General features: G+C 37.1%; 1 protein-coding gene across 6 annotated transcripts in view; it reads left to right on the forward strand.

Moving 5' to 3' along the window:
- Nucleotides 1–14,565, forward strand: part of COL9A1 (collagen type IX alpha 1 chain) — a 175,929-nt gene that overhangs the window by 125,293 nt on the left and 36,071 nt on the right. For all 6 annotated transcript variants that reach the window (XM_065543867.2, XM_065543869.2, XM_015449246.3 and 3 more), the window contains 10 exons: nucleotides 3,180–3,233; nucleotides 5,739–5,792; nucleotides 9,624–9,677; nucleotides 11,053–11,106; nucleotides 11,239–11,292; nucleotides 11,426–11,479; nucleotides 11,913–11,966; nucleotides 13,016–13,060; nucleotides 14,116–14,169; nucleotides 14,258–14,311. In XM_065543867.2, the coding sequence (XP_065399939.1) occupies nucleotides 3,180–3,233; nucleotides 5,739–5,792; nucleotides 9,624–9,677; nucleotides 11,053–11,106; nucleotides 11,239–11,292; nucleotides 11,426–11,479; nucleotides 11,913–11,966; nucleotides 13,016–13,060; nucleotides 14,116–14,169; nucleotides 14,258–14,311 (531 nt within the window). The remainder of the gene's footprint in view (nucleotides 1–3,179; nucleotides 3,234–5,738; nucleotides 5,793–9,623; nucleotides 9,678–11,052; nucleotides 11,107–11,238; nucleotides 11,293–11,425; nucleotides 11,480–11,912; nucleotides 11,967–13,015; nucleotides 13,061–14,115; nucleotides 14,170–14,257; nucleotides 14,312–14,565) is intronic.

Consider the following 14,565-nt stretch of genomic DNA (forward strand, 5'->3'; position numbering starts at 1 on the left):
TTAAAGCAAGGTCACCTATTTGCCCTTTTTTTCAACTACTAGTGTAAGTCATCTTTAAGTATCTTAAGAATTTGACTTCCTGCATAGTACGTTTTGTCTCGGTAAATTTGATAATATTTTACAAAGTCAAGTAGTTCTTATTAATGCAGGTCCTCTTGACTTTGTTGACGATGTCCTTCTACCCCTTTATTGGGTAGTGACAGAAGACTAGTCTTTTCTTCGGAAGTCAAGAACTGAAGGGGCAATTTATCAATGTCTTCAGGCATTAATATGCTTGAACTTCTTAGCTAAAAATCAGTCTGTTAAATAGCCTCAAATAATCAGGATAAATAGACCAATTTTCTGTACCCTATTACAGTTTGGACATTTATTTTTAAAGTCTTTTATTACATAGGCTGTGATAGTTAAGGCATTTTATTTATCTGAAATATAACAGCTGGGTTCCCAATATCAAATTGGAGAAAATAGGAAAAAACCCCGAATGCTTTGGAAATTTCTCTGTGTGATCATTCTTCCACTGAATCTTAAAAATTGTCATTAAAAGTTTTAACAAATATAAAGTACCTGCTATGTACTATGGTTATTCTGAGCACTGGGGGCATGGAAACCAAAAAAAAAAAAAAAAAAAAAAAAAAGTCCAAGCACAGGGGACTAAATTAAATATGTCATAGCCATATAATATAATAATAGAGTATTGGTTAACTACAAAAAACAAGTGTGTACAAATATTAAATTACATCAAAAGATATTCATGAGGTATTCTATGCAGTAAAGCTGATGTGGTAGACTTCTGTTATTTTTGATGTTTGTATCCTTTTCTCCTTCTTTTGGTGATGCTTTCCTTTGGAGAACTTTCACTTCCCCATCCCACAGGATTTGGAGATGGAGCTGTTAATCCAGATGCCTTTCCACTTTTCACATGAAACTGGTCTTTTTAATATTTAAACAGGTTAATTATCTAGATTCTCAAATTTGGTTTGGTGTTCAGTGGAAAACCTACAATTTTTTTTGGCATGTCAAGTAATCGGCCAAAATTTACTTAGAAAGTTGTTGAAAATTTCTTTATTTTACATTTTAGTGTCACTTGAAAGTGTAAGTGATGTCTTTGAAAATCAATAGGATGGCCATAGCTCATTGCAGAATGAACCTTGAAAGGGTGAGCAGATAGACTGAACTGAAACTGAAAACAGAATGGTAAGAGCTTGGAGGCCTGAAGTTTGGATTCAAATTCACAAATTTGTCTTGAATTTTACCCTACAAATTAGTTAATGAAGATCTTAAAAACTGTTTATGAATATAGGAATGAATAGTAAAATTTCAATAATTAAAATGTGGTATTAGTAACATTATACAGAAGGTCAATACTCATGCAAAAATCATAGTGAAATGATAATAAATTGCTACTCCTAAATTTGTCATTTAACTTCCAGATTATGGATTAGTTGTGTGGTTTTCACTTGTAGGTGAAATAATTCAAATATATGACTCCAAAGTTTATGGAGAATCTATGGAAAATATCCTGTACCTAGTTATGGAAAAATTGCAGTGGACATATCAATCACTGCTGTTTTGTATCTAGTTTTATATTTTTGTAGGGAAATAGAAGTAGCATTTAATTAGGCACATGTGATGATTATCCATGCCAAGAACAAGGTAATTCTCTGGCTTTCCCCTTGGGACTGCCTCTTCCCACTGTCAGTTATAGATTCTAGTGAAATATAATCTGAATATAATTATGAGGCTAAAACCAATATGTATGACTCTCATAATTTGTTTAAAAAATCAAGATAAATGATTTCAATATTGTCAAGATTTTAACTCTTGCCATATTACTCTCTTAATTTAATGCAGTCCTAGTACAAAGCAAGTAGACTCTGTAAAGATCTGCCCAATGATTCTAAAATTGATTTGGAAGAGTAAACATTTAGGAAATCTAAAAAATAAGAGTAACTATAAATGAAAAATACAGATAAGGGAATTCTCCTTACCTAAGATTAAAATGTATTATAGAATTTCACTAATTAACATGTTGTGGTATTGGCAACGTCATATAATAGATCGGCAGAGCAGAATCAAAGTCTAGAGCCAATAACAATATAGCATATGTTAAGGACGAATTTTGAAACCTGTGTGGAGAGAATCTATTATTAGAAGAGTGGCCAGTAAGTAAGAGAAAAAAGAAAAGATTTCTTTTTTTTTTTTTTTTTTTTTTTGAGACGGAGTCTCGCTCTGTCGCCCAGGCTGGAGTGCAGTGGCGCGATCTCGGCTCACTGCAAGCTCCGCCTCCTGGGTTCACACCATTCTCCTGCCTCAGCCTCCTGAGTAGCTAGGACTACAGGCGCCCGCCACCGCGCCCGGCTAATTTTTTGTATTTTTAGTAGAGACGGGGTTTCACTGTGGTCTCGATCTCCTGACCTTGTGATCCGCCCGCCTCGGCCTCCCAAAGTGCTGGGATTACAGGCTTGAGCCACCGCGCCCGGCAAAAGAAAAGATTTCTATGTTTTGTTTTACATCAAAACAAATTACTGATAATTAGAGATTTCTACGTAAGAAGTTACAACATTACTAGAGCAAAAATATAAATAAATGTGTATTTTTGGAGTGGAAAAGGCTTTTCTATGAGTGACATTAAAGGTATAACCCACAAAAGAAATGGCTGATTTGCATTAAAATATTGTATATAGTGCAAAAATTATAATAAGAAAAGCTAATATAAAAATCACAATAAAAATATTGTAGTTTATGAAAAAGTTTTCATAGTATAATTACATTTTTCTAATAATACATCCCCCCCATTTGACACACACTTGGAACATAAATGAGTAACTTTTCTCTCTCTATCTCTCTGTCTTTTTCTTGGTATCTTTGTCTTTCTTCCCCCTTCCCCACTTTAGAAAAACTTTGAAAGGATAACATCTAAATGTTACTGACATTTATAGTTAAATGGTTGTATTCAGGTGACTTTTTATATGTATACTTCTCCGTATTTTCTGAATGTTCTACAATTAATTTGGACTGCCCATATAAAATAATTTAAGAAAGTAAAATAATTCAGGAGTCACCAAGTGAACTTAAAACATACTGAGTTAGACCAAGCCTATTTCTATGTTCATTTGCTAGAATAACCTTTGATGTGCTTTTCTTTGCTTTTTTTTTTTTTTTTTTTTTTTTTTTTTAAGGGTGAAGAAGGTGACCAGGGAGAACTGGGAGAAGTTGGAGCTCAAGGACCTCCAGTAAAGTATTTTTTAAAAAATATTTAACTAGGATATGTAAATATTCTTTTTTTTTCCATGACTGTTGGAATATTTTCTATTTAGCAGTTGGATGAATAGCATTACATGAACTTGGTGTCCTCTATTTTTCTACTACGCCAGCATTGGGGGATAAGTACTTTTTCAAAATAGGACAGGGTCTTCATTATATATTGTAGCACTTTTTTAACAGAAAAATTCTACCTATAATTGCATACATTCATTTACCAGATTTCAGGTCCAAGTAATTGAAAAGCAAATACTAAGCACAAGAGGATGATACATATCTTTTATGTTCTATCGTATTATCACAAGATATAATGAGAAAATTTTGTGTATTCTAAATATGCAGTAGGTGTATCATTTATTGGATTAATGTAGCTTATTCCAGTATGTAATCATTATAATTAATTAAAACATTCTTAATTGCTCATATCATGTCTTTTAATAAAAAGTTGGTCCCTTGTGCTTTAGCAGATTTCTGCAATAATATTCACAGTAAGGCGACTTGGGGCATCATCAAACTTCAGTTTCAGATGTTGTTAAATCAGAATTTGCATTACTTTTGTATTACATTAAAAAGGAGTTGTTATACCTTTTTCTTGTTAAAATGGGTAATGACAATTTTGGAAATAATAATTGAATACTATTAATTTAACATTGCAGCTAGCCAGGGCAAAGACTATGTAAAAGACTAGCTCAGGTACTATTCTTAGAAACCGAAGAGTTGAAGACAAACACAGGAACACCCTTTGCCTGCTCTGCTCTTCTCCACAGGACTGGCTGTTTAAAAAGGGTTCAGGGAGCTGCACAGATTAGTGTTTAAGGGCATTTAAAGTGTAAGGGAAATTAAGCTAAAGGAAGTAAGTCAGAGGATCTGGAAGAAATGGTCTCTGCTTTTAAGCCACATGAGAACTTTCAGGGAATCTGTGGTGTCCAGCGTGTTTGTTTCAGAAGTTTGCCCTCCCCTGAGTGTTTGCCATATGAGACACTAAGAGCTGGACTTTGTTTCGCAGGTGGGAGATAGGGATACATGGTGTCAGTGACATATGCTTTTTTTTTTTAATCTGATGAAAATTTGGTAGGGATTTAAATTTTTTTTTATAAAAGCCATTCCCAAAGATTCTCAAAACAGGATTTTGCAAACAACATTCTAAAACAGTGTTTTCAGGGATTAAGGATCTATGTTGGGTGCTGCGTGGCTCGAGTGGTCCATTGGGAGATATCTGTTAGTGCTTGATGACCTTCTGCTCTTTGGGAATAGGTATGCCAAATTTTCAAAAGCATGTACTTTTTAAATGTACATGCACAAATATAAAGTAATGCACAACTTTAAAAAATATGCTTCTTGGAATATTTAGAGAAAGCTCTGTTCTTCAAAGTAGACACCTCAAGAGACAATATGTGGTATTCTTGTGTTGCTGCTATTGACCCAAATATTCTTTTTATAGAAATAACTTTAGAGCTAGGAAATGAGCTATATGAGAAAGAGCAGCTTTCATCTGATATGGCCACATCTCACTCGATATTCTAAATGGATATCCTAAACTGGATCATCTTGCATATTTGAATTGGAGGTCATTCCTGACAGATCTACATAGAATCTGTGACTGGTCTGAATGAAGAGTTGGTCATGGACTTGCCCCCTTTTCTCCAAGTGAGAAGAAGAGAGAAATGGCTGGCCTAGAGTTCCTTTATCTTAAGCCAATGGGGACAGTTAGCAGGTTGTCCAGAAGTAGCTACCCCCACTTTCCTAGTGGAACATCCACCCTCCTCTGCTTCCAATGGTATTCCCAGGCTCACTCCTTCCAGGATCGATTTCTGGATCCCTCTTACTACGGGGCCAGAGAGTCCAGAATGGTAACATTTCAGTATTGAAAGAGATCCTAGAAATCACACTCAGCCCCTCGTTTTTAGGATTATCCACTCTTATGCCTAAGATAGGTTCCTATTGCCCCAAGTTGGAATTCAGAATGCCTTTCCTCATAAGAATGGTGCAATGAATAGTGACTACAAGGGGTTGATGGAGGCTCCACCTCCTTTCTAGGTTATAGGCTTTCGTGGGCTAGCCTGGGAAACTACTGCTTTTGATGGTATCCACTGGTGGGAAAAAATTATTTCAATGTTTAAAATCATGTTACATGTCACCAAGTTACATGCCGTGAAGGAAGTGGGAATAATAGTATAAGTTCTATATATGAGTTAAAAGGTAAGTCAAACATATTATCACAATTTCTCTTATGCTGGTATTTACTTTTTTGTCAACTCAGTTTTGTGTAAGAACTCAGAATTTTATGAAAAGGTTTACCATCTGAAGAATTCTCCTTGGACTTTCTAAACTAGAAATGTTTGTCTATATATTGTCACTATTTCTTAGGATTACCTTTGGTTATGATAATCTCCATTTTCTAGATCAGCTTTTGTGATGAGATTTTAAAAAGCTTTGCTTCAACTAAAATAATTCACTTCTCTTTTTTACATTTCCAGGGAGCCCAGGGTTTGCGAGGCATCACCGGCATAGTTGGAGACAAAGGGGAAAAAGTAAGATGGTGATGACAATAATATAATATCAAAATGTGTTAAATATTTAAAATTCTGGCTATTTAAACAAAGCTTTTTATTCAACAACTTTTTTTTTTCTTTTTTTCTTTTTCTTTTTTTTTTTTTTTGAGAAGGAGTTTCACTCTTGTTGCCCAGGCTGGAGTGCAATGGCACAATCTCGGCTCACTGCAACCTCCACCTCCCGGGTTCAAGCAACTCTCCTGTCTCAGCCTCCCGAGTAGAGTAGCTGGGATTACAGGTGCCCGCCACCACACCCAGCTAATTTTTGTATTTTGTAGTAGGGATGGGGTTTCACCATTTGGTGAGGTTCGTCCTGAACTCCTGACCTCAGGTAATCCACCCAGCTTGGCCTTCCAAAGTGCTGGGATTACAGGCATGAGCCACCGCACCCAGTCTGACAACATGACATTTTATGATGCTTTGTAGATGTGTGATGAGGTTTTCGCAATTATGTTGTAAGCACAGATAATAGGAATGAGCAGTATGCATGATATTTGCCATGTATTAATCTATTTTAAATTATATTGAGTAAATCGGAGTAAACAAGGTTTTTACATTTTACCTCATTGTCATGATCAGCAGTTAGCATTGATACCACTGGCACAGTGCCTGGAGTGCTTCTGGTCAGGCAAGACAAAGACAGGGAGGATGGAAAATGAGAGGTAAGCCAAGGCAGGACATCCCCAAAGACACTGGGGCCTCCAGTGACCCACCTGCAAGCTGATCCATGAGCCCTGCCCTTAGCATGGGTTATACACTTATGGCTGGAGGACACTAGCCTGCCCTTAGACCTGTCTCAGAAACCAGATTCTCCCAGCACTTCCATACCAAGGCACTCTGCAAGCTGCTGGAGAGATTCCAAGGGGAATAAGACCTTTATCAAGTCGGTTATTTATTGGGCGAGACAAATAAGTAGATAGTTAACTACAATGTAAGCAAAAGAGACATGAATCTGAGGGCCAGTGGTATGATGGAGTGCAGCAGAAGCAGGGCTAATCTTAATAGGAAAACTGAGAGGGTCCATGAAGGAGATGGCATTAGAAGGATGAGGTATTGCCATTGGTGGAGGATGAAGGACAGGCAATGCTTAGCTCAGTGATTATCATCACAGAATCATCATGCTGCATTCAGAAGTGTTTTCCTTGGTGTGTGTGTAGGGGTGTGGTTAGCCTCTCTATCAGATTTTGAGAAAGTGGTTACCACTTCTTGGAAAGAATGTTAGGAAAGTTAATTTATAGGCTTCAGAAAATACGAAAAGCATCTTTGCCCACCACCACTTCTGACCCTGACCTCATTCTCTTTATAACCTCTATGGCTAATTGGTGTCAGTTCCACCACCAGCACAGAGCCTTTTATTAACAGTTAAGGAATAATACATTGTACATTGTACATGCTCAATAAATGAAATTAAATTTTTCTTTTTAAAAAAGAGATGCACAGCTTGGTGAATGAAGGATCAGGCTTATTTATCAATTTTTTTTTGTCAATTTAATGTTTTCTTTCCAGGCTCTTTGTCACTTCTAGGTGTTTTCATTCTGCCTGCTTTCCTTATCTATTTTTTCGATCAATATTTCTTTTCTGAAAACTTTGTGTTTGTAAAACATATTAGATGCATTCATATTTCTATATTTATGTTACCTTAAGTAACATTCAGTGTGTATTTTTTCTTTTATTAGATAATAGATCCCATTTATTTCCGAGCTGCTGATACCTTCATTTTTTCTGGATTTAAATCATCCCCTAGAATATGTGACCCCTCACTTTGAAACCAGTTACTGTTCTTGATATGGTCTTCATTTGAGATATTTTTCTGTTTGGTATTTTTCAAACTTCTCATTTCCTCTGAGTTCTGTCAAATTGCTTTAAAAAAGAAAGAAAGAAAAAAAAAAGCTCTTCTTGTGAACTCAGACCCATAGAGTTGTCACCTAGTAACAGCAGTTTGAGTCTAAGCTCATGCTGAACAGCAGTGAGAGAGAGAGAGAGAGTGCATCAAAGCCATTTCTGTAATGCAAAGGTTGGGTTCTGCTCTTGTAATGCAAGGTGAATGATAAATTCAAGGTCTTTTTCAGGTCTTCAAAATCTCTTCTTCTCTGGTGAATGTAGAATGCCTTTTGCTCTGTCCTACTTTTCAGGGATCAAAGAATTTCAGGGCTCTCTGGTACCTCTGCTTCAGTTGAGTTCTTTGATTCTACCTATGTCTGAAGCTTCTATCATGGATTTTCTAATTTTTAATTCTTACTACACATGCTGTCCACCTAGCTTCCTTGATTTGACACTTGATTCAAATTTGACACTTGATTTCTTGGCCTGACATCTATCCAGTACTCTTGATTGTTTTTCATTTATTTTATCATCTTCACATCTCAACCTGGTTCATTAGAAGGCTGCCTCATTATGCCTTTTTATTCACTTAGTAGATAAGAAAAAGAAAGATAGGGGTTATATTTTGTCAGATAGCATACATGCATGCAGATAGCACTAAAAACACTTTTTAAGATCTTAAGATCACATTTTGATTCTCATGATGAAAATAAAGAGGTGATAGTGTACAATACGTTAGCCACATCAGAGATTATTTCAAGATAATTAGATTTATAAAGCTCTGAGTCATTCTTATGTCATCACTTGGTAAAGTGGATCTGTTCTTGAGAAAATAGGTTGGTTACTTTATGCGAATTGAACCTAATATCTGTCTAGGATGGGAGAGGGTATACTAAGGTCCTTCCAGTAATTCCTTCCATGAATCACATGGCTGGACTTCTTATTCCAGATCTTGGTGGGAGATCCAGAATCCCAGAAATCCCTTTCACAGTGTGGCAGCACCAGAGTATAGCAGTTGCTCTTAGAGTGGCTCCATGGCCTTCACCGTTAATAAATTTTTTGTGTGTGCTTTTGAGACAGGGTCCCACTCTGTCTCCCAGGCTGGAGTGCAGTGGTGCTCCCTCCACTCAATACAATCTCCTCCTCTGGGAGGAGTGATTCTCTTGCCTTAGCCTCCTCAGTAGCTGGGACTACAGGCATGTGCCAACAGACCCGGCTAATTTTTGTATTTTTATAGAGACTGGGTTTTGCTATGTTGGTCAGGCTGTCTCGAACTCCTGGTCTCATGTGATCCGCCCGCCTGGCGGTTAATGAATTTCTGTAGAAATGTTAAGAACCCTGAGAGTAGCTACCAAACTTCTTCTAATAGATTTACCGATCTATTAATAAGCACCTGTGTGTTTAGCTCATGTCAGCAACTGAGAATTGGTGCAGTGTTAACTTAAAACACACAGAGTTGCCCGGGTGCAGTAGCTCACGCCTGTAATCACAGCACTGTTTTGGAGGCCAAGGCAGGCAGATCATGAGGTCAAGAGATCGAGACCATCCTGGCCAACATGGTGAAATCCTGTCTCTACTAAAAATACAAAAATAAGCTGGGGCGTGATGGCATGCGCCTGTAGTCCCAGCTACTCAGGATGCTAAAGCAGGAGAATTGCTTGAACCTGAGAGGTGGAGGTTACAGTGAGCCGAGATCACACCACTGCACTCCAGCATGGGCAACAAGAGCGAAACTCTGTCTCAAAGAAAAAAAAAAAACAGGGTGGCATCAAAGATTGTGTTTAAGTACAGTTGGTATGCTGAGTAGATGTAAACAAGTGTTTTTTTTTTACCTGAGGTGCCTGAGTAATTACTCCTCTGGGATCACTGTTTGTATTACAGGCATAAAACCTCCTTTTCATCTGGCTACTAAATGTCTTTAGAAAGATGGATGCTTCCTTTAACATACACGACTGATCTCAGTTTTTTCCACTGTCTTGTTTTTTGCAGGGTGCTCGGGGCTTAGATGGTGAACCTGGGCCTCAGGGTCTTCCTGGTGCACCTGTAAGTGATTTTCCTTCCACAAAACCCAATGATAGATTTTTTTTTTTTGCTATGTATGCATATGTGTGCAGTATTCTTTACATGTGAATAACTAAAGTGGAAAAATGGACAATTTTTATGTATATATTTAAATTTAAATTTAATTAAGACAAGTATCTTTCTTGGGTACATAGAAATGTTCTTCTGATGTGATATGATTTTTTTTCTTCACAGATTAAGCCAAATTATTAAGTATTTATGTTTGCTGTGTTTTCCTTTTCTTTGGTTGTCAGGATGCGTTGAGTCTCAGTAACTATCTCATTTCTAGTTTCTTGCCCATTTGATATTTTTCATTTTCTATGGTTTCTGACTTCATTATTCCACATTTTGATTGCCATATGTCCATGTGTCATTATTTTAGATTTCCTCAAGCCTGTTTTTTGAGGGAAATAGACAAAGAAGCCATCCATTGATAACTGAATATGCCACATAAAAAGTAGAAAAGATATAAGAAAGAGAGAATTTCCAACTGTCAAAGAGAATTTCCAACTGTGTTCCCAGGGGAAAGACAGAAAGTAACTCAATGATAAACTATACAAGATCAAATGCTAAAGCATAGGATAGATGTCATCCATGTAAGAGGACCTGAGAGGGAGGTTGGTTTGAAAGCCTGTGGGCAGGAAAGGCAGCAAAGTACAGGGGTGGCACCGTTGGTGGTGATGGGATATGTGTGCTGTCATAGGGGCTGTCACTGCCTGGAGTTGAAAGTTTGGTTGAAAAGATGAGATTGGATGGATAAGGTAGAACTAAATCATGGAGAATGTTTAATGCCAACCTGAGCCATTTGAACAGATCAAGTAGCAATAGGGAGCAATTTGAGGTTTTAGAGTTAAGCAACTCAACAAAAACTGTATTTTAGGAAGACACAGCCTCTTATCTATTACCATCTGTAGCATATATCAACATTAGCTAGGTCACTTCGACATAAATCACTAATATTGACTGTGGGATTAAATAATATGAGGGAAAGATTGGCAACTAATCCAAACCTCAAACCTCTATAACAGTCAATGAAGTTAGCTGATATGTACATGCAGTTACTGATGTCGAAATCCACTGCATGGAGCCATTATATGTTACACGCAAGAACACAGAGGCATAATGCATTTAAGGGGAAAACGAAAGACAGTCAAGTCTTAGTTATCTCTATGGTAATATCCATTTTTGAGACAATGCCATTTTTATAGAAAGATTTCTTCATCTAGACTTCCTTGATAGAGCAAAGCCACTGTGGTGGAAGACCAATAGTTGGATGACATGGATGATGCTTTCTAATTTTTAAAAGTTGATTAATAAGTAACTTTTGCTTATATTAACAAATTTTATTTTCATACAGGGTGATCAAGGACAGCGAGGACCTCCAGGAGAAGCAGGTCCCAAAGGAGAGAGAGTGAGTTTAAATTCGTCACTCTAAGCCTCCTGCTTTTTAGTGTCATCTGCTGATTATGCTGATCTCTTTGACATGTCTAAGTATTATGATAACTGAACATGTTTTATCTATTCTTTCTCTTCCGCCCTGCAGGGGGCTCAAGGTGCTAGAGGAATTCCTGGTCTCCCTGGGCCCAAAGGAGACACGGTATGTCCTGAGCTGTAGTCATCAAGCACATTTTTCAGTGATCATAGACTTGCAATAAAACTTTAGAAAATAATGAAGGGAAAAAGAATGTGACTGCATGTAAGAGACAGTATGTTGCTTTGTGTGTGTTTAGGGTTTGCCAGGTGTGGATGGCCGTGATGGGATCCCTGGAATGCCTGGAACAAAGGTAGGCTGTGTAATTTAGTCCAAGAGTGAGTGGGACTGCCTCTGCCCTGGCCAACTGAGCGCAACATTTCCATTACTAAATCACCAAAAGATTTATTTAGCTAGCTTTGGCTTTTTCCCTTCCTTGAATTTTTGAATCAAGTGTCAAGTATGAAATACTTGTTGGAATAGTATAATTATTTGCTTGGTTTCAGGAACTCAGTAAAATTACCCTGTTGATGAAAGTAGGTTGAGAGAGACTGTGCGTTTTGGTTGAATTATGTCCTATTTCCCACCCTACTCCCTCACCCTAAATTAAGTCACTTTATAAAAGTGCATGTAAAGTCAGCTGTTGGGACAATCCTTTTACTTAAAACGTCTGTGCTCCTCCCTTTCTTAAAAGTGATACAGCAGTTCATACAGGTTCAATCATGTGATAAAAGCTTTTTTTGCAGGGTGAACCAGGAAAACCTGGGCCTCCTGGTGATGCAGGATTGCAGGGGTTACCAGTAAGTATTTGATTCTTTACATGTTAATTGGTTTATATACATGTTTTCAAGATATACATTTTGGGGAGAAACATGCTACCTAATTTGATAAGTTCTGGGGAAGATACGATGTTTTACTTTTACATTTTTACAATTTACATTTGTATTTTATATACTTGTTCTCTGAATAGCTATTTGTGTAATAACTATAAATAATAGGCTTTAATTTTATGGTTTGGATTCCTTTTCTCTCTTTAGTTTACTCAGTCTTTTTAATATATTTTTTAACTAACCCTAAGCTGTAGGGTTATGTATATTTCATTCCACTTTAAACCAGTTCTAAAGTTCTTCTTAGTAGGGTTAAGCTACAAGAGTGCTGTGTGATCAGTTGACCCCTTGGATTATGTACTATTTTTAGTCATTCAAATTGGTGTTTCCTTGCATTAATGTGTCTGGAAGTTCATGTGGATTGTACCACGTGTATTCTTGGCTCTTTGGAGGCAAATCTTTCTAATTAATAAAGAATACTTGGTAATATCAAAGCCTGGCCCCCTATCTTTTATGACACCTAATGCTTTTTAAATAATCAGATAAATTAGCACTCCCAATGATATCAAATCTGAGTTAGACCCAGCATCTTCCTACCATTTCGTTTTTCTACTACAAAGCCCAACATTTTTGAGAGGTCTTATTTTATTACTCCATACATGAAACCATGTCACAAGCCTGTAGTCTCTGTCCTGCCTATTAGAGCTCCTCTTGACCTGAAAATGGTACTGGATTCTAATTTGGGAAGTTTGTCCTTGAAAAGTAACTTTAGTTTAAAGACAAGATTTGCTTTAAGGGCATTTAGCTTTAACAAGTCAGATATAGTAAAGTCATGCCCTCTAAACTGTGGGTAGTTCTATAAATGACTGTGCAGGATTTGGGAACTAGGAAGCATCTTCCTCACATTAAAGCTTTGAGGTTGCCATGATTCCCTCAGCCTCCCTGCAGTGTGCGGTGGGCTTGGCATCTCATGGATTCTCAGAGGAAGTGATTAAACTCGCATTGTGTATGTATTCTTTTAGGGTGTACCTGGAATTCCTGGTGCAAAGGGTGTTGCTGGTGAAAAGGTAAAATATTTTAAAATTTAAATTAATATTTTTCTTAATTTCTTTATTATTTACTAACATATTTGTAATTTTTAATACTTTCAGCATGTCTTTTATTTTATATTTGGCCCTAGGGAGAGATACAAAAGTAAAAGTGTTAAGGCTTCAAATACTAATCTTTTTCCTAACTACAGAAAGCATACTTTGATAAAATGCTGCTAATTAGATTTCCTTAATGAAAGTGTCATCCTTTGCCAGTATAAAACAGAAAATTTTATTGTTCCTTACTACCTAAAATAAGGAAGATATTACTAAGCCGCAGAACTTGTGTCAGAGACTATTATTAGGATGATTCAGCTAAACTAAAAAGATACTAGGCATTTTTTTCACATTCTGATTGACCTACATAAAACAAAAATGTAAGCAGTTAAAAACAATAGGTGGAAAAAATTTTAAGGGATAAAATATAGCTTTGCTTGAGAAGAAAAGAGATAAAAGGTGAATAATGTAGAGATTGGTCGCTATTAGAGTACCAGGCTGCAACCCTCCAATCACAGCGGTCTGCAGCATCTTGAGCTGCACAAGAGATTGATGGTGGAGAGGGCGTCTCCAGACATGTGCTTTCCCTAGAGCTTGCTGGTGGGGCTTTCTCAGCAGCACATCCTATTTCCCCATGTTGGTTGGATTCTTAATAATTTCAATAGTTTAATGTAAGATAAAAAGAGTCAAAGAATTATATTGGAGGTAGAAATGGTAAAGGAAAGACATACATTATTATTATTGTGAAGAAAGAAAAATCCTATAATTGAAGAGGATCCCCTTAAATGAAGGCTAAAACGGCTGATTGTTTGACATTGGACCTGTAATGTATTTCTTAGACTCACAGACAATATCCTGAATCTAAAGAATTTTGATGTATCTAACAGAAAAGAGATTCTGTACATTCCCAGGTTCTCAGTGTGAAAGCAGGGAATTAATGCTATTCAAATGTAAGAGATACCCAGTCTGGGTAAGGCAGATTGATGATTATGCTTACTTCAACATGAGTTACTTTGAATGTTGCATTTTACCCTTAGGGTAGTACAGGTGCTCCAGGGAAGCCTGGTCCGATGGGAAATTCAGGCAAACCGGTAAGACACCATTTTACCTCTCCCCAAGCTCTAACCTGTTGTAATCAGTATGCGTTAACTTTTTTTCTACCTTCCTTCCTCATTACAGGGCCAACAGGGGCCTCCAGGAGAGGTGGGACCCCGAGGACCCAGGGGGCTTCCTGTGAGTATTCCTTCCTTGCTGTGCTGTCCCAAAGCACCTTCTCAGGACTTTGTTGGATGTTCTTCCATTCATTCATTCATTCATTCATCCATCCATGAATGCTGTCTGATGTTTGAGCCCATGCTAGTCCAAGACAAAGAGATGAAGTGCTATTTAGATGCACAGCATGCCTTTTCAGAAAATGGAAACAAAAATAAAATGCCCCAAAAACCATGGTGACCCTTTCTGCTCTCATCCCATGTTGAAGAAAATAT

This window comes from Macaca fascicularis, chromosome 4 (genome assembly GCF_037993035.2).
Source record: "Macaca fascicularis isolate 582-1 chromosome 4, T2T-MFA8v1.1".
Taxonomy (NCBI): Eukaryota; Metazoa; Chordata; class Mammalia; order Primates; family Cercopithecidae; genus Macaca; species Macaca fascicularis.